The sequence below is a fragment of the Nematostella vectensis genome, chromosome 7, assembly GCF_932526225.1.
Source record: "Nematostella vectensis chromosome 7, jaNemVect1.1, whole genome shotgun sequence".
NCBI lineage: Eukaryota > Metazoa > Cnidaria > Anthozoa > Actiniaria > Edwardsiidae > Nematostella > Nematostella vectensis.
In genome coordinates this window covers 5,235,105-5,259,915 of record NC_064040.1, presented here as the reverse complement: position 1 = coordinate 5,259,915, position 24,811 = coordinate 5,235,105, and the positions used below count along the sequence as shown (strand labels likewise).

Below are 24,811 nucleotides of genomic sequence, written 5' to 3'. Positions count from 1 at the left end.
GATTAAAAAGATTAGAAGTGAGTAGAAGTCGGCCCGTCGGCCCTCCAGAGGTAGACTGGTGCGGTTGGCGTTTTAAGATACGACAAAAGCGACGGTTAAGATGGTCTGAGACCTTGCACCAGAGAAGACCATACAAAGCTTGGAATTTCACGTCGTGGTTTTGCGGAGTATGGCTAAAGTATACCAGATACGATAGATCGCATTTCCACGTGCGACTTTGAGTTCTCAAATCAATTACATAGTGTCCTACCGTAGCTGTTCTCGTTGGCATACTCGGTAAAATCTCTAGTCCGGGTTCTTCGTCCCTCGAATTTTCGAAATGCTTGCAAAATTATGCCGCATTTTCTGTGTGCTCGCAATGCTCGATTTCTGAAAAGAGAAATGCTTGAATGCTCGTTTTTTTATTATTTTAGTAACTTTCTTAGTAAGCTTCTAATGAAGTCATGTGCATTTCTATCTGTCGCGTGACACGAACCGCCCCAACTCTTACCACTTACGTTAATGTAACAAAAGCAAACAGGTTTCTAGCAGCTTCACTCACAGTTCACATTCACCTCAATATCTAAATCCTCTAGTAAAATTAGGAGTTATGTTTGTGTTTTTTTTTTAAATTTTTTTTATGTTTTTCAAAATGTTTCCCAAATTTTTTAGTTTCTCGTACATGCAAATAATATGACCGTGTTTGTATGCTCGCCAAGACCATTTGCTACCACTTCTTGTAGTAGGTGGTTGAGCACTCCGAGAAAAAAATATACATGTTCATTACAGTCCGATATATAGAGAATACATACTACATGGAAAGTGCGCGCGTACGGTTTTTATTCACGAGTTCGAGCTCGTTCGCTGCGCTCACTCGTTCGTTTTTGCACAACCCCGCAGGGTCGGAGGTATGAACCACCCCACTCGACAGGAGTACAGGATGATGGCGGCTCTGTGAAATCCAGTGCAAAATGTTTTTTAAAGCTAGCAGTGCGGTCGTAGGATTCAGCCCACATTAGCAGGGCACAAAAGCAATAATTAATGTAGGCTTAGTTAACAAAATGAGCGGAGTAGAAGCAGTTTGGACTTCAAAGTATGAAGCTGGAGTAGCAAGAACTTGGCAAGACTGCGAAGCGGAGTTTAAATCTCGGCAAGGTGGAAGATGTCATAAGAGATATAAAGAGAGCGAGGCTATGGAAGCGCTGGAACTTCTTAGAAGCAGCCTTCCGCCGAACCCAAATAATCTCGGTGACGCTGATCAAAATCCTGTCGAGTAGGAAGAAGACAATATGGCGGCTTCTGACATGACATCTCCGCGTAAGAACGGAAGAACACCAATCAGAAAAGTATATACAAAGTCTAGAAGACAAAATCAATGACCTTTTTGAATTTAAAGCCAGCCAAGAAGTCTGTAACCAGGGCCTAGATGAAAAACTTATTAATCAGCAAACTGGAAACTTCCGTAGTTAACTCGAGGAGCTTGAAGCACGTTATATTATGAAAACAAAGGAAGCATTAGTGTGGTGTGATCAAATGTTCGAAGGAAGAATTAGTGCCTTAGCCAAGGCGCATGAAGAGGAGGTCAAGGATCTTAAGCTGTTAAGAAAACTATATCAAAACTTCATTCGGAAATTAGCGCTCTAAAAAAAAAAAGTCGGAACCATAAAGACGTCCCTAGAACTTCTTGAAACCTCAGTAATTAACGAGGCCGAAGAACCAGCTCCGTCAACAGCACCGGACAAACCAACATCTTCGCCGGAACGGGTCGTTGAAGAGCAGGTTTCGTCTGAGATTTCTCAGCAGCCACGGAGACTATCAGTAAGTTCAACAGAGGAGGACCGTGGAAAGGAACTCACAACTGTACGGGAAAACAACCCGGTGCCCAAGGCTTTAGGCGACTCCATGATCAAGGGAATAAATGAAAACCGTCTAAGTCGATCGCTCATTGTATTAAAAGTGTATGTCAGAGGCGGCACAAAAGAGACCCTCGAATATCTGAAGTCTCTGGATGATAATGTGGTCTACGAATCGGTCTTTATACATACTGGAACAAACGACATCCGTGGGTATACATCAATTAACCAAATAGAGCAAAACATCGAGCTAATCATTCAGGAAGTGAAGTCAAAATGGCACGGCTGTAAAGTAACTGGACCCTGCGCGCAGGGTTGACTGGGATACCTGGAGGGGGGAATGTTGGGGTTCCTGTGTTGTGACGTGTACAGTGTTTGACGTATAAATGATACTGCAAAACTGGCGAAACTTTTGAAAAAGTTTGTCTCTGTCATCAGTGATGGTGTACTTGTGCCGAGAATTAAACAAAGGTAAATGGACTCGAATGTCTTATGATATAATTCAAGTATTTAGAATAACCAAGGGAATATACAAAACAACAGTGACTAAGTCTAAATCTCCTATCGGAAAGACTACATAAGAATTCAGGGACTCATGCCAGCTACATACAGTAGAACCCCGCTAACTCGAACTCTGGAAACGGGGAATTCGAGTTAGCAGAGTAGAAATGACTCGAAATTAGGTCCAAGGGAAAGTGAATATAGTTCGAGTTAGCGGGGAATTCGAGTCGAGTTCGACTTAGCAGGGTTCTGCATTTCATTGTATTCTTCTATCTAGTGTCAATATTAATCTTTACTTTTTCATTCATTAGGTATACTTATTTTCCGATCTACTTGTGTGAAATGGGAACCATTAGCAGCATTAGGTTTCAATCATTGTCCTATGCTGATGTTAATGGGAATTCGATGGGGAGTCTTACTTACTTTACTTGTTCTTTCAAAATTTGAATTTCTAGCAAAATTAGAAGAGTAATAGCAGGAGCCAATCATTTGTGCAAACGAATTGTGGCACCAAAATCTGCTCCTTCTATTATCCTAAAAACAAACAGTCTATGGAAAGGTTATTTGCAGAAATAGGTCAATGGTACAAACAATGTATTGAAGAACTCCGACTAAGCCTGTTAGATTATAACACTGTTTGATTATATAAAGTGCATTTACTTAAATGAATAAACAATCATTTGTTGCATTATTAACCATACCTAAGTATTACTCTACTGGTTTGTGACATTGTTAACAAATGACTAATCACTGGGTTCATTTAAAGGGTCTAATCTTTGTTCTTTTCCTCCATCACATGAAGCTTTTCACTGTGTTAAGACATGAATGGCACAAGAAACTCAGATTTTTCTGCAATCACCACCTTTGAATTAATAAAGATATATATATAATCTTGAGTTGCATTGTAAATGCCATATCATAACACTGATTAGGGCAAAAAAGAATTTTCTGAATTTTATTACAATGCTAACTGTACGTGAATGTGCCTTTTCTATGCTAGTTATGCTCTCTACTGCCCAAAGGCAAAGCGTTTTGGTAGAATTTTGCAAAAGATAAGGGGTAAATTTGAGCCATAATAACAATATAAATTGTTTTCAATGTTCACGGCATTTGTTATTTTACGTGCAAAGTAAGCAAAAATATCTATTTATGCTTTCATATTTTTTAGCAAACACAGTTTTTGGAGACAAAGGAGAGGGGTATAGAATACCGGACATGGAATTAGAACATTATTTCAGTAAGTACTACCAGGCGCAAAAACACTACGAAGACAACGTATAAGCTTAACTTCTAGTTTTTTTAATGCAAATTTTAACCAGGAAACATATAATGACATTCAATGAGGGATAGAGGTTTGATTTTAGAAAAGCTTTTATAAAGCTATGGTGAAATTTACAGTAATAGAATCGCGAATCTGGCATTTTCCACTGCACAAATAACAATGATCTGAGAGGTGGAATTACAAAATCCAAGATGGCGACCATGACAGAGTTTGCAGTGTAGAGCTGTGCATTCCTTCTGCGGTAACTAGGCCAGCGATGACGAAATGAGGGGAGGCTAGATTAGCATAGATACTTCGTGTAAGAAAAAGGCCTGAGTAAGGTCGGAGCAAGTACACTAAAAAAATACACACACAATAGTGCATGGACTTCCTGGGCATTGCACAATAATGCACGTTGTTAAGAAAGACGACGAAAAAAAAACAGTTGCATTTTACAACTAGGCTACCACAGGTATCCCAGTAAAAATATCGGGAGTGATCCTGCACAAGTCCGATTACAGCAAAAACAGCATGATAAATTTGCTCAATAGAAGACTCCACAATAAGTACGCCATTGGAGAATATCGAGACGTTAGTTTCGTCGACAATACAAATGTCGTTCTGTTTAACATTGGGGACGTTGATCACACGGTATTTTATAGAGATAACCTGCACCTGAGCAGAACCGGTACTCGTATATTTGCCGCAAACGTAAACTTTGCATTAGGGCTGAGGGAGTCAGCAGCGCTTCATCGAGACAATAGGATCAAGTCAAGGGTGATGTATTCAAACTCCGGTCAGCATAACTATCACACTCAAGAGAATACGAATACACCTCACCAAGTTACACCGGTATTTAACAACTCGTTACACCAAACACCGGATTATCAAAACAATCCGTTACTCGGTCAGTTAATGGCCCTGTTAAATCAATATATTGTACCGGCACCGCCTACTAACTTTTCAACACAATTAGCATATGCCAGGCAATCTTAGAGTAGGTTTCTGGAGTTTCTGGAATATTCACGGGCTTCGTTCCCGTCAATTAGGTAATAAACTGCAACTGCACGAAGTACAAAATATTTTTTCTGCACATGACTTTTTTGGCGTTGTGGAAACTGAACAATTTTCAAACTTTGAGTTTCCTAATTATAATTACTATAAAAAATACAGGCATAGATCGGGAACAAAGCAACACGGAGGTATTGCAGTATATTTCCGTAAAGAACTTAAACAAGGCATTTCATACATTCCAACTGGTAATAATAACGCCATTTGGTGTAAACTAGAGAAGTCTTTTTTTCAACCGTTTTTGCAACCGTCTATTTTAGCCCAGAAAACTCAGATAGGCAAACACAAAGCGATTATCTTGACGACCTTGAAGTGGAATTATTGAAATTTTCGCAGCGTGGCTACATTTTGATTCAGGTGACTTAAAATGCAAGGTGTGGCCAATTGCAGGACCAATTGCTTTTTGAAGGGGGAGATGAATTTGGAGGCGATTGCGGCCTTGTTTCAATCCCGAGTAGAAAATCCCAAGATGAGACTGCTGACCGTAGAGGTAAGGACCTAATAGAATCATGCATCTCAAATAACCTAAGTATTTTGAATGGAAGAACGATGGGTGATCGGCTAGGGCGGAAAACGTGCTTCCAATATAATGGTTCTATAATCTTCCTTGTAGATTATGTCATTGGCAGTAGAAACTTTTTCAACGAAATCAATTATTTACAAGTTGCCGATTTACTACCTCATCTTTCGGATCACTGTCATATCTCTTTCGGACTGAGTACGGATTTTTCTGCGGATAGTGAATCATCACAAAAGCAAGCTACCCGTGTCGAATCGTCGTGCGTTTGGAACACGGAGGCAGGAAACAATCCAGCAGACATCATAAATTCGGAGGACATCTCTATAGACCGTACTACCCTTTTAAATGACGAGTTATAATCAAATAGTGTTGACGAATGTGTGCATTCATTAAATAAGATCATATCCAAATGCACGTCAAGAGCAGAGTTAATTAAGCCAATCCCGAGTAAGCCCAAAATGCACCGGGGGCAGACCAACCAAAAGTGGTTTGATCGAGAATGCCGGCAAGAAAAAGCCAACCTTGTTGGACTGGGAATTTTTTTTTTTGCAAATTTCCTAATGATAAATCCATAAATTCATTGCTTTTTCAGAAGGAAAGAATATATCGCAAGACCATCCGTAGATAAAAACGAGCGTCTGAGCGCGATCAACTAAACCGACCAAAAACGCTTTTGGAAAAATCTTAAAGAAATTTGCGGAAAAAATAGAAAAAGGAACAACGTGTCGGTAAGCACGGAAGCTTTCCAAGATTATTTTAAATCATTGATTCGCGTTGAAACGACCCAGCAAGAAGATGGGGTCAGTGACCATAGTGGCATTGATAGGGTAGACGAACAACAGACAGGACCGCTGGACTTCCCTTTCACTCCCCAAGAAATCGAGAAAGTAGTTAAAGGTCTAAAAAATATCGGACTCGACAATATACTAAATGAAGTAATCAAGGCGATAAGCAGTGCGCTGCTGCCTATATTAGTTAAACTTCTTAACAAAATTCTGGAAAGTGGGGAATTCCCTACAGTTTTGGCCAGGGGTTATTTGGTACCCATTCATAAAAGGGGCGACAAAAATATCCCAGAAAATTACCGTGGGATAACCCTTCTTTCGTGTTTAGGAAAGGTTTTCACTTTTACCTTAAATCACAGACTGAGGACTTTTGCCGAGTCAAACAACATCTTTCAGCCAGGACAAGCTGGCTTCAGTCAAGACTTTAGGACTAGCGATAATCTTTTCATTATTAAGTCCCTCGTCGATAAACACGTCCGAAGCAAACCCAAAAAACGAGAAAATTTTCTCTTCTCATGCTTTGTGGACCTCAAAAAAGCCTTCGACAAGGTTAATAGATCTAAACTTTTTAGGAAGCTTAGTGATATCGGAGTAACGGGTTCCTCGCCGTGCTACAAGACATGTATTCCAAAGATACGGCGCGCGTCAAAAACAATAATGAGAAACAGGGGTGTGTTTTGTCGCAGACCCTCTTTAATATCTTTCTCCGTGATTTCGCCCTTTCCCAAAACGAGATAACAACAGCCGCCACACGTATCAATGATAAGCCTCTAAATTGTCTCCTATATGCAGATGATCTTGTTTTATTTTCTACGTCAGAAAAAGGCCTACAAAGAAGGCTTGATATTTTGAACAGTTTCTGTAGAGAAAACGATTTAGAAATAAGTACCGAGAAAACAAAAGTGATCATTTTTAATAAAAACGGGAAAAAACTTTCACGGTACAGGCTGACCGTGAAAGGACAATCAATAGAAATAGTAACCGTATACAAATACCTCGGGCTCACATTAAGCGCAAACGGAAGGTACAATACAGCGAAACAGGAATTAAAAAGTTCTGCTTTGAAAGCACTTTTTTCCCTGAAAAGAAACCTCGGCGAAAATTTCTGCTCAGATATTTCACTCACTATCCGCCTGTTTGATTCATTTATGAAACCAGCTTTACTATATGGAAGCGAGCTTTGGACCCTAGAGGGGAAATATGACGAAATGCGTGATCCTATTGAACAGGTCCAAATAAAATTCTGTAAAATGCTACTGGGAGTTGGCAATTGGGCAGCCAACAGTGCCTGTAGGGCAGAATTGGGACGATTCCCCCTACGAATTGAAACCATAAAAACACAACAAAGTATTGGTTTAGACTTATTCACCAAAGTGATAGTAGAATTGACCAAAAACGCGTACACAGAGGGTCTCTTGAGATCTGTATCTTTGCGTAGCCTCGTCAAAGAAACCTTATTCGCAAACGGGTTTGAATGGCTTTGGGATTCACAAGAAAATATAGATGCGCAAGTAACCCAAAATATTATTTCTGCCTTTGAAATGCGCCTCAAAGATTTTGAAACGCAAACTTTCCATGGCACGATTCATGATGACAGCAACAGAAGAAACAATTCCAAGAATAAATTAAGAACATTCCGTCTTTTTAAATCAAACTATAAGCTAGAGGATTTTCTGCTGGAATGTAAAATCATAAAACACCGTGTTGCTTAAACTAAATTACGAATAAGTGATCATCAACAGGAGATAGAGAAAGGGCGATACAAACGGCCCTTTCTCCGAGAAGAGAGATTTTGCCCTTTTTGCCCCGGGAAGGAAGAAAATGAAAAGCACTTTTTAATCGATTGCAAACTGTACGGAAAAGAAAAGAAAGAATTATTGCAAGAACTAGATAAGCCCCATTTTATGGCGCTTATCAATCCGTCCAAGTCTAATGCTGCTCGAACAGCCAAATACATCTTCACTTGTTTTGAAAGGCGCAAAGCGGCTGTTCAGTCATGAAACACCTGTTTTCTGCCTGCATTTTCATTTCGCCCCATGACAGGTTCTCCAATAGGGTTCTGGATTCCGGATCCTAGTGTGTGGATTCCGGATTCCATGTGGGTTTTTTCTCGTGGATTCCGGATTCCAGCAGCATGGATTCCGGATTCCATATCTCATTTTTTCATGGATTCCGGATTCCATATCTCATTTTTTCGTGGATTCCGGATTCCATATCTCATTTTTTCATGGATTCCGGATCCCATATCTCATTTTTTCATGGATTCCGGATTCCGGATTACCTGTCATGGGGCGATTCATTACTTCATCATTTATTGTTCATGTATTCAAATGCGCCAGAGTTGGTACACTGTGCTGTTCGACGGTTCAGTTGATGAAGACAGACAGAAACTTACATTGAAATGAATCTGTCTCGCTAATGTCACGCACGAGACTGTAGCTCTGTTACAAAAGAAGTGCACTTTTTAATCTCTAAAATCTCGACATCTAAGAAATAAATAAATTACTAAGTGGAAAATGCTTGTACGATTTTTATGCACTCGTTGATGCGTTGGGATTGAAGCAATTCAAGTGCAGTGAAAAAATATCGTTTGTCCAATCAGAACCGCGAACGACATTTCTACACGGTGAAAAAACATCCTTCGCGCCTCTGATTTGCTGATACCAGCATACCTGTCAACTCTCCCGCATTAGGCGGGAGTCTCAAGATTTTGTACCCCTTCTCCCGCTCTCCCGCGTTGAGCATCAAATCTCCCGCTTTTTAGCGTTTTTTATCGCTTCCGAAAAATTACTCTATAGAAAATCGTCATTTTGCCTATTTTCTATTTAAATATTTAAAACAATAATTCCCTTGCGCAGCGCAATTTATCTGACACCCTCGTGAGATCTATAAGTGGATTTGTTCGCAAAGCCTTCTTTACGGCAAACGCCTGCGAGGTTAAACCCACCCCTCCCCTAAAAATGAATATACCCCACCCCTCCCCCCAAACACTTTTCAAGCCTTGAGTTTTTCGGAGGTTGACAGGTATGTACCAGTGAACGAACAAAATATTTAAATATGTTTTCAGTGAGTATTTATCAGTATGTATATAATAAAAATATATTATCTGACTTTAATGAACAACTGACAGAGGTGTTTTTGTTGTATTTTTACATCTATTTCTAATAAAGTTGCTCTCGAGAATCCTTGTGTTGTAGAACGCAGTGGTTCGTAGGTAACGTATAATGGCAGAATTTCGGTACTTGTGAATGTCGCACCAAAAACTAAGGAATTTCAAATCTTGATTATTGCTTTTATCCAGAGAGCATAAGATCTTATGCTCTCTTGTTTTATTTCCGACATATTTGTTCGTTTATTTAATGCCCATGACCCACTCCGGGTTACGACAAAAGGATTCTCCAATTGCAACCTTATTTAAAATGGTATAAACGTATCCTACTAGTAGGCGTTGGAGTTTTTTTATTCGGCGAGAAAACCCGGAGTTCGCTTTGGCCGCCATTTTAAAAAATACGGACGCTGAGGAGCCGATGATTGTTCCCCGCTCGCCCCACTCCTGCGCGTCCTTTTTTTTTCAAAATGACTGCAAAAACAACTCTGGGGTTTTCTCGCCGAATGAAAAACTCCAACGCCTAACAGTGGGCTAGTGTGAGCGTGTAACGGTGTCGAATTTGTTCTGGTTATAGAGACTGCGCACTATAAGAATTATGGACTGTCAAGAATAGGGATAACACTAGCAATGCTAGCCAAAAGTTTTCAGTTTCATTTTAATCTTTGTTTATCGAGGGTAACATATTTAACCGAATATACAGTTTTCTAACATATGGCCCTCGGATAGTAAGCACTGTCACTGTGGGTGGTCACTGACTGAGGGTTTATTGCGTCCCCAGTGGTTCTTTTACGTCCCTTCGGTTCAAGTTTTAATGTAATGCAGCTTGAAGAGACGGGACCTCCGGTTTAGTGTCCTTATCCGAGAAGACTGGAAACACGGGAGAATAACTTCAACTCACTTGTGACACAAATTCGAATCAAGGCAGGAACCCGGAAAAATCCCCAGTTTGAGCCAGGATTCGAACCTGGGCCACAGCGGTGAGAGGCTGACGCGCCAGGCCACCTGTACTTCCTCTGAATCATACCCAGACTTCAATTTGTTTATAGACATGACCACCATGATCTTTACTTCGCTTTTGTTCTCTCCCCTCACTTTTCTGTTGCTCGTTTAAATTGTTGTTAACAATGTGTTGTTCCCCCTCTTCTTCCCTCCTTTCCTCTTCTTCCCTCCTTTCCTCTTCTTCCTCGCATATCTCGAGTTCCTCTTTTGGTGGTGACTTGTGCTCGGTATACCAATGCTTTTGCGGTCTCTTGAATCTCGGGTGAAGAAATTTATAATACACCACCATCATGGCAACGCCCGCGAAAAAGAAAACAAAAATAACGGCCAAACCAGCAATTTCCACGTCCAATGGTAAATGGTGCTCAAAGTTTGTGTACCACAATATTGAGAAAACGAGTGCCTCTATAAGGACAAGGACATAGTAGAGAATTGCCCAACGGATCGTTATACCAGCTTCCAGCACGAAAAAGCAGAAGATCTGAATGTAAGCTATGACAATTCGAATCATATGCTGCTTCCAGCGCTCACCAGGAAAGAACCCAACCTTCTGTTGGGAAATACAAGCAAACACAAATAGCGCGTGCAGAGTCATCACAAGAAAGAAATACAACTTGAACTCAGTGGCGAAAAAGACGAGGGTTAGTATGCGCGAGATGATCATGAATGCACGCCAGAACCACATGGCGATGTAACCATACCATTTAAGTCTTCCCTTGTTCTTCTTGGAGTCTCGTAGGCATTTGATGTAGTTAACGACCGCGCGAGAGTAGGATAAGAAAGAGAAGATAATGGATGCTATAGTCCAAAGATCGCGAAGGCTCGACGCGACCAGCTTCTCTACAAGGCGACGGCGGATCAGCACGTACAGCTGAAAGAACATGCGAACCGATATGGTTACGAATAGGGAGGGAATAATGACGACACATCCAGAAGAACACCTTACTTCCCATGTTATGTCCCGCTCTAGTACCCCAGCTTAGTAAGGACATCAGTTTTCGAGGTTTAAAAAAAAAAGAAATACAAAATGACAACTAATAACGAATACAGTTCGGTTAGTCCCAACGTTGGTAGGAGTTTCACAGAAAAATACCTATTTAGAGGCCTCGAGGGCGCCTGTGCCCCTATTATAATGGTTATTTTTGCCTGTAATACAATAGAGCATTCGTATATAGATACGCCGGATAACAGAATTTTTTTTCTCTTTTAGTGGCCTGATGCGTTCTAAAATGCAGAATCAAATTGTGCTCATAGAAACAACCTTATTATTGCTATTGATCATTAGTGTAATAATTCATTTGGTATTATATTCTTATATACACTAAAAGTTAAGAACATCGTTAAGAACATATTCAGCCTTTAAATGTCGCAAAAATAAGAAAGGCCCAGCCTCAACTGAAAATTAGACTTTCTTATAAAAAAAAAGAGTTTACCTGCAGAACAAGCTGAGGGGCGTCTTCTGTGAACGCAAGAATCATCTGTAGCATAGCTGTATCCAGATTCATGGCGATGTAGAGCTTGTAGTGATGGACACTTGTAAATCTCTTGCGAACAATGCACCAAGTGTGGACCAACATGCACAAGTACCTATGCAATAAACACACAATATGCCAAATGTGGACCAGCATGCACCAGTACCTATGCAATAAACACACAACATGCCAAATGTGGACCAACATGCACCAGTACCTATGCAATAAACACACAACATGCCAAATGTGGACCAACATGCACCAGTACCTATGCAATAAACACACAACATCCCAAATGTGGACCAACATGCACCAGTACCTATGCAATAAACACACAACATGCCAAGTGTGAACCAACATGCACCAGTACCTATGCAATAAACACACAATATGCCAAATGTGGACCAACATGCACCAGTACCTATGCAATAAACACACAACATGCCAAATGTGGACCAACATGCACCAGTACCTATGCAATAAACACACAACATGCCAAATGTGGACCAACATGCACCAGTACCTATGCAATAAACACACAACATGCCAAGTGTGAACCAACATGCACCAGTACCTATGCAATAAACACACAACAGCCAAGTGTGAACCAACATGCACCAGTACCTATGCAATAAACACACAATATGCCAAACCTGGACCAACATGCACCAGTACCTATGCAATAAACACACAATATGCCAAATGTGAACCAACATGCACCAGTACCTATGCAATAAACACACAATATGCCAAATCTGGACCAACATGCACCAGTACCTATGCAATAAACACACAACATGCCAAATGTGGACCAACATGCACCAGTACCTATGCAATAAACACACAATATGCCAAATCTGGACCAACATGCACCAGTACCTATGCAATAAACACACAACATGCCAAGTGTGAACCAACATGCACCAGTACCTATGCAATAAACACACAATATGCCAAACCTGGACCAACATGCACCAGTACCTATGCAATAAACACACAATATGCCAAATGTGAACCAACATGCACCAGTACCTATGCAATAAACACACAATATGCCAAATCTGGACCAACATGCACCAGTACCTATGCAATAAACACACAACATGCCAAATGTGGACCAACATGCACCAGTACCTATGCAATAAACACACAATATGCCAAATCTGGACCAACATGCACCAGTACCTATGCAATAAACACACAATATGCCAAATCTGGACCAACATGCACAAGTACCTATGCAATAAACACACAATATGCCAAGTGTGAACCAACATGCACCAGTACCTATGCAATAAACACACAATATGCCAAATCTGGACCAACATGCAACAATGTAATAAACACAAAACATGCCAAATGTGGACCAGCATGCAACAGTACCTATGCAATAAACACACAATATGCCAAATGTGGACCAGCATGCAACAGTACCTATGCAATAAACACACAATATGCCAAATGTGGACCAGTTCTACAACCCACCCGTAACTGCAATTATATAACAGACACTACCCAATTTAGAGTATCTTCGTTATTTCTGGCATTATACTAATTTTTCATAATAGCACGGCAGGCCCGTATCCAGGGGGGGGGGGGAGGGGGGATTTTTCTGATAAAAATCTGACCACCCCCGAAGGGGATTTTTTTCTGCCATTGCAGTATCTAGATATGTTTAATTTCCACGGGACATTAGTGTGATCTGCTGTGGGAGGTGCGAACGCACTCCCTGCCTCCCCCCCCACGGGTATGGACCTGCATGCAGCTGTATACCCCATTCTTTGAGGAAACGCTGGGGCAAGAGGGAGAGGGGGTTGGGGGGATGTCCTTGAATTACTATTCTGTTATGTTACTATTATATTAGTCCCTCACAAGGGTGTAGCTAGAATTTGTTGACACTTTCCAATGTCGGGCTGGTTTCACGTTATTTAGGCAGTTATTATATTTATGACAGTTATTACTCTGAAAACATTTATGAGAATGTCTTTTATATAAAGGCTCCATTTAAAATCATTAGGTGTGTTTTGTTGCTTATGACTTACTGCTTACCGCTCTAGGAGCCCAAACTGAAGGAGATGTGTGATCGTCACCACTGTCCAACCATGCATAGGCTTTCTATCAACAGTCCCCTCGTCCTCCTTGTACCAGAAAAACGACACAAGGTTCACAATAACAGCAGGTGATACTACGAGCAACACCGTAAAACCCCCCCACCAATAATCCCCTGCGGAAAAATGGTCGGCTGCCACCTTAAGGTCGGTGCCACTGTCAGCAAAAAAAGCACCGATTCCCATAATTGTAAAAAGAAGATCCAGCCATCCTGCTTTGCCTCGTTTTTCCCATAGCTTGCTATAGTCCCGCTCTGGTTTCTTGGGAAGGTGTCTATTTTCTCTGATAATTTTCTTGGCCGCTTGTCGAAATTTCTCCAGTGGGGGGAGGTGCCGTAAAGGAATATATTGTAATTCCCAGTCCTGTACAATGCGCTCGGCTATTTGATCATAGATTGCGTTACCATCCCATGAGTAACGCCTCCCTGTTTTCCTCCCTCGGTCCTCGGTAAAATTGATGCAGATGTCTGTAGGGCTAAGATGCGTGCGAGGTTTCAAGTTGCGCACAAATTCGTAACGTGTTGGTCCAAAGAAATTTTTCTCCGCTTTGAAACTTCGTCGCTCGCTCTCTACAAAATCAACATGCCGCAAATGTATTGGTGGCTCAACTACAGACGTTCTCTGGCGTTGTATTTTCTCATGGACTTCATTAACGATTTTTTTTGTCTCCTCCGTTAGCTTGACGTAAAATCTACCCGGACTAACGTACCGTGACTGCGATGACCGACTTTGTTGAGTGAATTCGTATTCAATACTTTCACTAGATGTGAGCCTGTCATAATGCTTCCAGGCGTCTACCACATCCCCAGCATTCTCCCCTATACTCCGTCGTTGCTGAAAGTGACGGAAGGTCTGTACAACCTGTCTAAGAACGTCCGCGTCTTCTGGGCTTATGCTTTCGCCTCCAGGATCAAGATGGCCGTCGTCTGTGCGAACACTCAGCACCGAATCTCTCGACAAATGCCGGTGTATTTTCTCCACAGCTCTCTTCTGTTTCTCTGTAAGATCAGAGACGATAGGTTCTTCATTCTTGCTCTCGTCGCCGTCCATGACATAGCGAAAGAAGCGTGTTTTTTAGAGAGTTTTCTATTTGTTCCTGTTACAATTATTGCGTGACACTTGAGGCCGATCCGTCACGCATAACAAGCACATCAGAAACCTATTATTCAGGTGTTCTAAGTTATTTATCTTATTCAGGTGTTCTAAGTTATTTATCTTATTGTATATTTTATGCTAAATTTGCACATTGATAGGTTGTCAAAACAATTGTGGTGGTTTAGCCAATCGAAAGTCATTCACAAATGCGTTGCCGAATAATTATTAAGAGTTTGGTATTCAATATTTTGTCTCTTGCGATGAGGGTAAGTTGGCGTGACCGACACCAAGAGCGCGTAGTAGACTCAAGCCAATATGGCGGACGATTTAGTTTTCGTAGTTCGTATTCCATGTGTCCCTCTGCTACACCCAGCGACACAGGAAATACTAGACAGCCAACGAAATATTCGCTTCATATCCAGTGACGAAGTCAGTGACAAAAACAGATCCCGAGTCCAAGGATTGTATATCCACGCTGGATTCGTCGTTGTCGACAGCGCTTTAATGGACTGTTATCCCGAGTTGAGGGTGATATCGAGTGCAGGGGTGGGAGTTGATCATATAGACCTTGCTGCTGCCACCATAAGGGGTATCAGAGTCGGTAACACGCCTGGTGTTGTCCAGGAATGCACTGCTGATCATGCGATTGGCCTGTTACTGGCATCGGCAAGGAAGATTTGTTCCGGGGACTCAGTGATACGACAACCCGGATTTTCAAAGGTCTGATATTTTTATCTTGCACATAATATCTTACATAGTGGTCCATCCGCCCTTCATCTGCCGTCCGTTCGTCCGTCCGTCCGTCCGTCCGTTCGTCCGTCCGTTCGTCCGTCCGTCCGTTCGTCCGTCCGTCCATCTGTCCGCCTGTCCGTCCCTTATTGACAGAATGGTTTGCATTCCCTAGGAATCAATTTTCAACTCGTTCGGGACCAAAGTCACCGGCTCAACCCTTGGGATTGTTGGTCTTGGAGGTGTTGGTTCCGCTGTAGCAAATCGCGCTAAAGGGTTCAAGATGAGAATATTATACCATAATCGCACCAGAAAGGAGGACAAGGAACTCGAGACTGGTAGAGTATTTGTTTCTTGTTAGGGAATGGATTCTTCTGTGCCCAGAAAAAAACGGTTATCACGGTTCATCTTTGAGCTCGCCCCATATACACCTATTTCGAAAAATGTCAGTGCAAATGGCAAATGGCCATTGACAAATGGCAGTGCTACGACCGAAAGGACCCATGGATCCCATAATATTTGTTCCAAATTAAGAAAAATATAAATAAAACATACGGCTATCCGTTTAATATGATTAATATATGGTTCGATGTCTCTTGTGTTTATTTATCACCTTTATATTTACAAATTATTGCTACCGATAAACACCTTTCGGTGGTAGCACTGCCATTTGGCAATTACCATACGCCGCTCGCACTGACAACCTTTATTCAAATAGGTGTATATAAGGTAATTCAAGAAGCTTTTCGGATTCCGAATTTTGACCCTTGGATTCCGGATTCCAACCCATCGTTGATTCCGGATTCCAATCACGTATTAACGTAATTCGTGTCTTCAAAACCCTTTTTTCGTCGTACTGTAGTTTTTTTTGTTGTTGTTTAATGTAAGAAAAAGAAGTAGACACGGAACACGTTCTACTTTGGTGGTCCAAGATTTACAGATTCTGATAAATAACATGAATTTCAATGAGTGGATTCCAAAGATATGGATTGTGGTTTCCAAACTTATGTTTTGGTTTGAATTGTTTGCTACTCATGGATGAGTTGTTCTTCTTTTTTATTATGCTGTTGTAGGTGCTGAGTATTGCAGTAAGCTAGACGAACTACTCAAGGAGTCAGACTTTGTTGTCTTATGCTGTGCGCTAACTGATGAAACAAGACACTTGATAACAGCAGCACAACTCTCGCAAATGAAATCATCTGCAACACTAATCAATGTTGCTAGGGGCGGGCTTGTCAATCATGATGACTTGACAACAGCTCTGCAGAATGGAGTCATTCGTGGTGCTGCACTCGACGTGACGGAACCAGAACCACTCCCCCATGGCCACCCCCTTCTTGCGTTACCTAACGTGATTGTCACACCACATGTTGGCGCGACAACGTTTGGTACGTTTATTGAGATGATGCAAATGGTAATGGATAACTTGGCGGCTGGGATCAGCAATAAAACTTTGCCATATCAAGTAAACTGAGAAAACAGCGCCAACGTCGGCCAGTATTGCTGCTGGCCCGCCGGTAATTGTGGGATTTTTTTAAGTCATTTATTTGAATGAAAAGTATGGATTCCGGATTTCGAAACTATTTGGATTCTGGATTCCAGACTGTGGATTCCGGATTTTAATCTCTGGATTCCGGATTCCAAGGGCCCTAAAAACCTGGATTCCGGATTCTAGATTACCTTACATGGGGCGAGAGGAACCTAGACACTTTAACAGCAGTGAAAAACATGAGGCATTGGGGCGCAATGAAACCAAATAAAACCACAACATTAGGTTCTACCTTCTCCCATACTTTCTCGCTGCTTAACAAACAGCTATACGTGTACGCGTTTTCATTGATTTCAACGTAAATGTTATTTTTTGGTAAGCACCGTATAAGCGACATCATACTGCCTACGACCCACGCGGCGATTACCATCTTTTTCGCGAATGCGCGCGTGGGAGCTCGAAGCGGGTGAAAATAGTTCAATACTAATGACCACGAGGTTCATTATCGTAATAAACAGTAAACCGAATAGCGGGAAGAAATATACAATACATTGCCAATTCTCATTGAAAATGTTCGCATAGACAAAGATAACCATTAAAGGGACATTCAAAATAGAACACAGAACATCCGACAAGGCCAAGCTCTTCATAAAGTAGAGTGTAAGGGAGCACTCAAACTTCCTGCGTCTTGATGGAATATTCATAGCTCTTCTTATTTTCGTAAACCAACACAATGGTATTACCAATTAAGCCTGTTACACCACAGAACACGAACAAAACCACGATTGCCATTTTCATAGCAGCTGGTACTGCTGAGAACATGTAGACTCGGGTTGTATTCGTGTGTGGATTGGACGAGTTGCCTAATTCTCCGGACGGGTTTTTAATCTTTCCTTTTAGGTAAAAATTTACTTTGCCTGTCGAAGAAAGAAAAATATGTAAGATCTACGTCGAGAAGGAATAAATATAAGCAAAATTGCATTTTGTAAAGCTGTTTGGAAAGCAAAAAATGTCAAAAAGAAAATCCTTCGTCGTTTTGGAAGCGTCCCTAAGCCCTGATTTTTTTAAAAAAAATGTAGATCATAAAATAAAATAAAAAGAGAACGGACTGCGAATCACCATAGAAGCCAACAAGCGAGTAGTCAACTTCCTAGACGTCACATTCGACCTGAACCGCAACACCTACCAGCCTTTCACCAAACCGAACGCCCCACTACAGTACGTCCACCGCGAGAGCAACCACCCACCTACCATCACAAAGAATATCCCTGCCAGTATCAACAAACGCTTATCTACACTATCATCAGACAAAGAAACCTTCGACCAAGCCGCCCCGCCATACCAGAAAGCACTCGACGAAAGTGGATATTACTACACGCTGCACTACGAACCAAACACCACAAACAAACGCAAGAACCGCCAGCGCAACAACATCATCTGGTACAACCCCCCTTTTAGCAATAATAATAATAATAATGATAATGATAATGATAATGATAATGATAATGATAATGATAATGATAATGATAATGATAATGATAATGATAATGATAATGATAATGATAATGATAATGATAATGATAATGATAATGATAATGATAATGATAATAATAATAATAAGATCTTTATTAAAAATAATCCCGACAGACAGACCTGGAGGGTTACAAACCATTAACTACTTATATACTTCTCTACTAAATAAGGTCATCGGCAGCATGCAACTCAGGCAGACATAATGAGACTGTCAAACAAAAGAGTGAGTTCTTGCATGGTGTATCCGTAAAATTTACAAACTCTTAAAATGTATAACCTACTGCTGGCCTTAGAAATCATTTGTTCAAAATGAGTGTCCCAATTACATGGTTGTTCATTGAACGTCACGCCTAGTAATTTAAGTTCCTCTTTCCTACTTATGTCAGGTTCAGGAATGGGCTTCTTTGTCCTCCCCCTGACTACCATTTCCCATGTTTTGGAGAGATTTAGCGTCATCCGATTTTCCTTTGACCAATTCTTGATATTCTGAACTTCAACTGAAGATAAATCAGCAGAGTTATGTCGTTGAGGTGCAATGGCGATTCTTTGGGAATGGGTGTCACGTTAGCTAGTTTCCACAGAGAAGGGACCATTTGATGTTTTCGAGAGCTGTTGAAGATTTTGGTAATGACAGGTGCCAGGTGATGGCCATAATCCCGCCAGAGCCAATATGGGAACTCATCAGGCCCAGAAGCAGTTCTCTTTTGATGAATTAAGAGATTTGTTACTGCGTGCTCGTCGATAGAAGGGACTTTGCAGGTATCGGCACTAGCGCCGGAGCTTTATATGCATCATCCGTGTTAATGGCCTGGAAATAGGTGTTAATTTCATCAGGCTGTAACACCATACTAACAGGAGATTTCCTTCCCGTAATCCTATTCGCTACGTCCCACCACCCCTTGGAGCCCCTAGAGTGTTCCTTGCTTTCATTCTGAACAGACATCACCTGGTTCGTGCGGATTAATTTTTTAATCCTTTCTTGGCGTGTGGTGTTCTCAGCCTCGCTGCGGAACCGTGAAGTCTTGTTCCTGATGTTGCAGAGATGTTTGACCAAGGGCGACATATAGGGTGGGTCCCTGGATGACATTTTGACCTTGATTCAGGGGAAACTTTGATCAAACAAATTTCACAATCTGTCATTCAAAGTTCGTACGCATTCCTCAACCTACTCCACCTACAACAGCTTTAGCAAAAGATGTAATCTCTGCCTCAAAGAAAAACTTATCATTACCCGCCAACCCAAGCTATCATTGGCAAGCGTAACGAGCTAGTGTCTTCGTGCCGCCACAGGAACAAAGTCTAGTTATGCAACAGCTGAACTATTCAATTTCATCATAACAGCCATTCAAATTTCGCGCCCTATTTTATGTTAATTTTATACATAGATAGTATATAAGTGATGGTAGTAATATATTCTTAATAAATCTCCTGATGAGTGGGCAGCCACGAAACAGGCTTGTAGAGATGAAACGGTAGATGGTAGATGAAACGTGTGTTTTTTTTCCTACAAACCAAGATATATCCCGCTCTACACCTATGTATTGAGCACTATTATATGAACGCCTGCACTCACGCATTATATATATATATCCAATATATTTAATTCACTAGATTTGGTGAAAATAAGTAAAACCATAACCATTATTTGTAAGTTTTATTAATGTTAGCAAGGTGTTATGGCAGTGCTATGACAATTGTTGCTCCAGGAAGCCAAAAAAAAAAACAAGTTTGTGAAACTCTATTACTCCCTAGATTAGGGCGATTGTATGTTTCTAATAGTAGTCGTTTGCATTCAAAGAGACTCTTGAATGCAAACGACGTTTTAACGATTGTCTTTGTTAAGCAAAAGATAATGGTTAATGTTTTTTATGATAATTATTTGGTAAGTTAACCAGTAAAAAAATTACACAACTTTAACATGCAAAGGATGAAAATAGAGACCAACTGTCATTAATGTCCCTTTGAAAGTACTTACTTTCAACGCAAGTTCTACGCCAGTTGAATAAGACCACAAACTAGGACACAACTTGGAAACGCTTTAATCAACAGAGAACCAAAGCCAGTATCGTAACACAGCAAAAACAAGATGGCGGAGAGAAGGCCGGATTTGGTGAACGTAACATAACTAAGTACCGCTGACCGGTACTGGCGTGACTTCCTTTCTTTCTCTCTTATACTATCTACTGTAGAGAAATCACACAACTAATGTCTTTCACGGCGTACAATGTAAATACGATGGACTGATTAAAGGATAGGACTATAACAGTAAGCCTAATTGCTAGCATAGTTTATACATTAAGCCCTATTTAAAGTCAGTGATAAAGTCGTCGTCTCTATAACGTAAGGGAAGGTGACGCTCGCGGGTAGACCTCCTAGGTGGGGATGTGTCATCATCTTGAAGATTGGAGGGACAGTGACTGGAGTCCATAGCTCTCGTCTCAGAGGCGTCGGCATCACTTTGGGGTGGTACATCCCGGGAAGGTGGATCAGTTATCGCTGTCGGTATATCTGGTGGGGCTGGGGGCGGAAGCCTCTTGGTGGCCGGAGTGTCATCTTCATCTGCGGAAGAGTCACAGTCATAGGCTGCAGTCGGTGTCTTGTCCGGTACTTCAGATGGAACCTTGTAGCAATCTGTTTTTTTTACTCTGTATGACGTAGAACGTAACTGCGAGCCAATAAACTTTCTGATATTACAGAAGCCTCCTTCAGTGTCTACGACGAGATATCTATCTCGCCCTCGGGTCTTGTTCCTGTCGGGATGCAGGTAAATGAGGTCGCCAACAGTGATTGCTGTGGATGGGCGAAAGTCTGCGGTGGGCGCTTTAGATTTCTCGCTGTACGCGTGGTTAGAATTCCGCTGGTCGTGCTGTTTCTCTATGAGGGTTTGGTCTTGGAAGGGGAGTTGACTGTTGGAAAACTGGTCACGCTGAGTCCACATTTCCCTCGCAGACAGACCACGTAATCGGATGCGGGCGTTGAGATTAGCTGTAGCGACTGCAAGTGCTACTTCAGAGACAGGGCCCCCTAGTGGGTCAAGCTGTAGGATCTCACGTTCTAACTCTTGTACTGCCTTTTCAGCTACCGGGTTCTTATTGACGTTCTTTGCGCGTCCAATTTCGAGGACTAATCGATGGTGTTGCAGGAGCTTGTCTTCCTTTAGCGCTTGAAATCCTGGGGCTGGGTCAGTGCGAATGATGGCGACGGGACCGTCGAGGGGACGCATCTGCACGCAAAGACGAATGAGAGCATCGCGAAGGGTAGAGTGTTGCTCATTGGTTAACAGTAAGCTGGTAGTGTACGAAGTCACGCACTCTCGTACAATCAGGATAAACTGGCGTGACCGACGTATGACGTCTGCTGCGAAAGAAACTCCAATGGCGTCGGGCGGGTCGCAAGACGACTGTTCTATACGTGCTTTGCTGCTTGTAAGGAGAGAAGCGCAATGGTGGCAAGCTTGAGACACGCGAACGATGGCCTTCTCAAGATCAAGGGCGAACAGATAGCGCTTGGTGGCCATCTTGAGTTGGTGAGTTGACGGGTGACATAGCTGAATATGTAGAGCTGTGAGTACGCCGTCAAGAACGCGACGTGGAACAATGATGCACTCACGGCTGGGCGATAAGGGTGTTTCACGTTTTACGACGAGTAAGCCATCCTTGGCGATGGTGGCGACACCAAGATATCGTTTGACGTCTTTGATGTTTGTTACCTTTTTCGAAGGTCGGGTGCCCTGTTTGAGGTGGGAGTGAGTTCGACGTAAGTCAGGACACTCGGACTGAATCGCGAGCCAAGCTGATCGGCTAGTGAAAGGGAGCCGCTCGTTGCCATCAATGACGTCCTGAATTGATGAGCGCCTGACAACAGAGTCCCCGAGCTGTTTGACAAAGGAACAGATCTGACAGGCTTCATCTTCGCACGGTGGAGCGTTTCGACTTGCGAAATCTGAGGGGAGAATGGAGGACCCTGATACGTGCCTGACTGTGGCTTGGTACTGACTGACTGCAGAGAGGAAGGTCGAAATTCGTGGGCTTGCGGAAAACTCGCCGCGGCATAATTTCTCGTACGCCTGTACGCAGGGTTTGCTGTCAGTCAAGATGGCCGCTCGGTGATGAGATTGTATTAAGTAGGGGCTGAAATGTCTGGTAGCAGAGGCTATAGACAGTGCCTCAACTTCGCAGGGCAACCAAGACGACTGTGAACCTTTTAGCTTGGCGCTGTAGAACCCAGCGAGGTGTAGGTTGCCGTTACGTGTGATGTAAAGTGTGGCGCCGATTCCTGGGTCACGCAGGGCGCCATCCGTGACAATCCATAGGAAATCCTCAGGTCTTGGCAGGGTGATGACGCGGGTGGAAGAGAGGGCCTTCTGGGCATTATAGAAAGCCGTATGTAGATTGTCAGTCCACTCAATAGTATCTCGTGACTCCCGGCCAGCGACAATTTCGTCGAGGGGTGATAGAAATGTGGAGCACTGTGGTACAACTCGTGAAAGTACCTTGTATGCGCCAATAAAAGAACGCATGCGACCAACGGTAGTTGGGGTTGGACATTGGGCTAGCGTAGCAACTCGGTGGGGGCTAGCCTTCAAGGTGCCTGCACTCCAGATCCATCCAAGAATAGTAGTGGTCTTGGGGTTGATGATTGTTTTGGAGGCAGACAAGCGAAGATTGCATTCGTGAAGAGCCTGGAGGGTTCTTTTCCAGTTGCTGAAGAGTTCATGTGGGGTGTTTCCTCCACAGTAGAGATCATCGGCAAGCTTGACAACAACGCCTTCAGCAAGAAGATCTCCAAGGACGCGGCACATTAGTTCTTCTAACGCAGTTTCAGAACCAGGCATACCCATTGCACAACGGGTGTAAACTCTGACGCCGCGAAAGGGAGTTGCGACTCCGCAGTATTTCAGAGAGTCTCTTGACAGAGGGATCTGATAAAATGCACTGGTTAGGTCAGTCGCAATGAGGTGATTCCATTGGGCGATTTGGCGTAATGTTGAATCGACGTTTGGCATTAACGACGGTTGAGGTTTGCTGTATCTTCCAACATCAGCAAAGGCTGTTACAAGGCGTGAACCTCCATTCGGCTTGCGGACTAGAAATGATGGATTTAGATATTCCACGGAGATGCCTACGTCTTCTGGGCGTTTAAAGACCCCCTGATTCTCCAGTTCATCAAATTTATCTTGTAACTCGAGAAGTTTTTCACGTGCATATTGGGGAAGGCGCCCTTTCCGTTGGGGGGGTTCAACAGGCCCCATGTTGACTCTGGCTTCGAAGGGGCCTACGTGGCCGTTGTAGCCTTCGATATTAGCGTCAAACACCTGGTCGTATTCATGGTGGAGGGCTTTGAACTTGGCTTTGATATCTGATGGTAGCAAACTGTCAGGATCTAGAGAAACGTTTGCTGAATGAAGGGTGTCTGTAGAAGGGAACGCACGGGCTGGGCTGGTCGTTGTGACGTTCGATGGTTCGAAAAGTTGGCGGACTTGACAGAAGTGCTCGTTACGTTTGAGTGAGCGTGGCTCCGATGTAAGGTTGGGAATACGTATTCTTCCGGCTATGCCGGTAACGATGCCAGGGGGAGGCCAGACAGCAGATGGTTTTACTCTACGAGCGCTCGGCGCGTCGGTACGAGGTTCAAGTGCATACTCGGCATCAGTGGGTGTGTCGTCCGGTAGTGTGATTTCAAGAAACTCGCCTGGCCAGACTGTTGCGTTGTGGTGCACGGAGGACGGTTACAAGGCGTGCCGTGGTCGAGGTGAGGGTGGAGTGGTGGGCTCCATAAGTGTAGATGGTGTTGTCTCCAAGGATAATCTGCCCTTTTGCAGGTCGGACCGCAATGTCATTTTTCTCCATAAAGGGCGTGCCGGCTAACACTTCTACGTCTAGGTTTTCCACAACGAGACCTTCAAATGAGAAAGACTTATCTGCCCGGGTGAAAGAAAGGCGCGTTTCACCAACAACACGTAACTGGGATGAGCCGTCGGCCTGGCTTACGGACTGAGAGCTGGTTGTAATATTGCAACCGAGGCGTGTCGCGGTGGAGAGTCTTATCATGTTGCCTGTGGCACCGCTGTCGACGGTCATTCGTACGGTATGGTGATTGTAGAAGACGTCTAGATATGGTGACTGGCGGGTCTGTATTCTGAGGACGACCGCGTCATGGGCAGTGTGTGCAGGGGGGTCGATGGACTCAGTCGAGGGCATTTGGGCGTGTGTCTCTAACTCAGAGTCATTGTCGTCGAAGATGTCAGCGATTTGTCTTGCTTTAATCATATAGCGCCGATCGCTATCTGGGAGAAATTTGCATTCGC

The 24,811-nt window shown here is 42.8% G+C and overlaps 3 protein-coding genes and 1 long non-coding RNA gene across 4 annotated transcripts; 2 read left to right on the top strand and 2 right to left on the bottom strand.

Annotated features, from left to right (window-relative positions):
* The first annotated feature begins 1,566 nt into the window (after positions 1–1,566).
* LOC125568220 lies at positions 1,567–13,729 on the top strand. The gene is made up of 3 exons (XR_007312141.1): positions 1,567–2,303; positions 3,502–3,570; positions 13,608–13,729. It is a non-coding gene; the product is annotated as an uncharacterized LOC125568220 (long non-coding RNA).
* LOC5504031 (cell death abnormality protein 8) lies at positions 9,941–14,828 on the bottom strand. The gene is made up of 3 exons (XM_048729778.1): positions 13,600–14,828; positions 11,512–11,665; positions 9,941–10,949 (listed from the first exon to the last, which is right to left on the bottom strand). Exons 1-3 carry the CDS (start codon positions 14,706–14,708, stop codon positions 10,098–10,100), a joined length of 2,115 nt encoding a protein of 704 aa, XP_048585735.1. The 5' UTR covers positions 14,709–14,828; the 3' UTR covers positions 9,941–10,097.
* A 105-nt stretch (positions 14,829–14,933) lies between these two features.
* LOC5504040 (glyoxylate/hydroxypyruvate reductase B) lies at positions 14,934–18,231 on the top strand. The gene is made up of 3 exons (XM_032372319.2): positions 14,934–15,473; positions 15,658–15,820; positions 16,556–18,231. The coding sequence occupies exons 1-3, from the start codon at positions 15,069–15,071 to the stop codon at positions 16,954–16,956; spliced, it is 969 nt and encodes a 322-aa protein (XP_032228210.1). The 5' UTR covers positions 14,934–15,068; the 3' UTR covers positions 16,957–18,231.
* A 2,575-nt stretch (positions 18,232–20,806) lies between these two features.
* LOC125568287 lies at positions 20,807–23,755 on the bottom strand. The gene has a single exon (XM_048730206.1). The coding sequence runs from the start codon at positions 23,753–23,755 to the stop codon at positions 20,807–20,809; it is 2,949 nt and encodes a 982-aa protein (XP_048586163.1).
* Between the last annotated feature and the right edge of the window lie 1,056 nt (positions 23,756–24,811).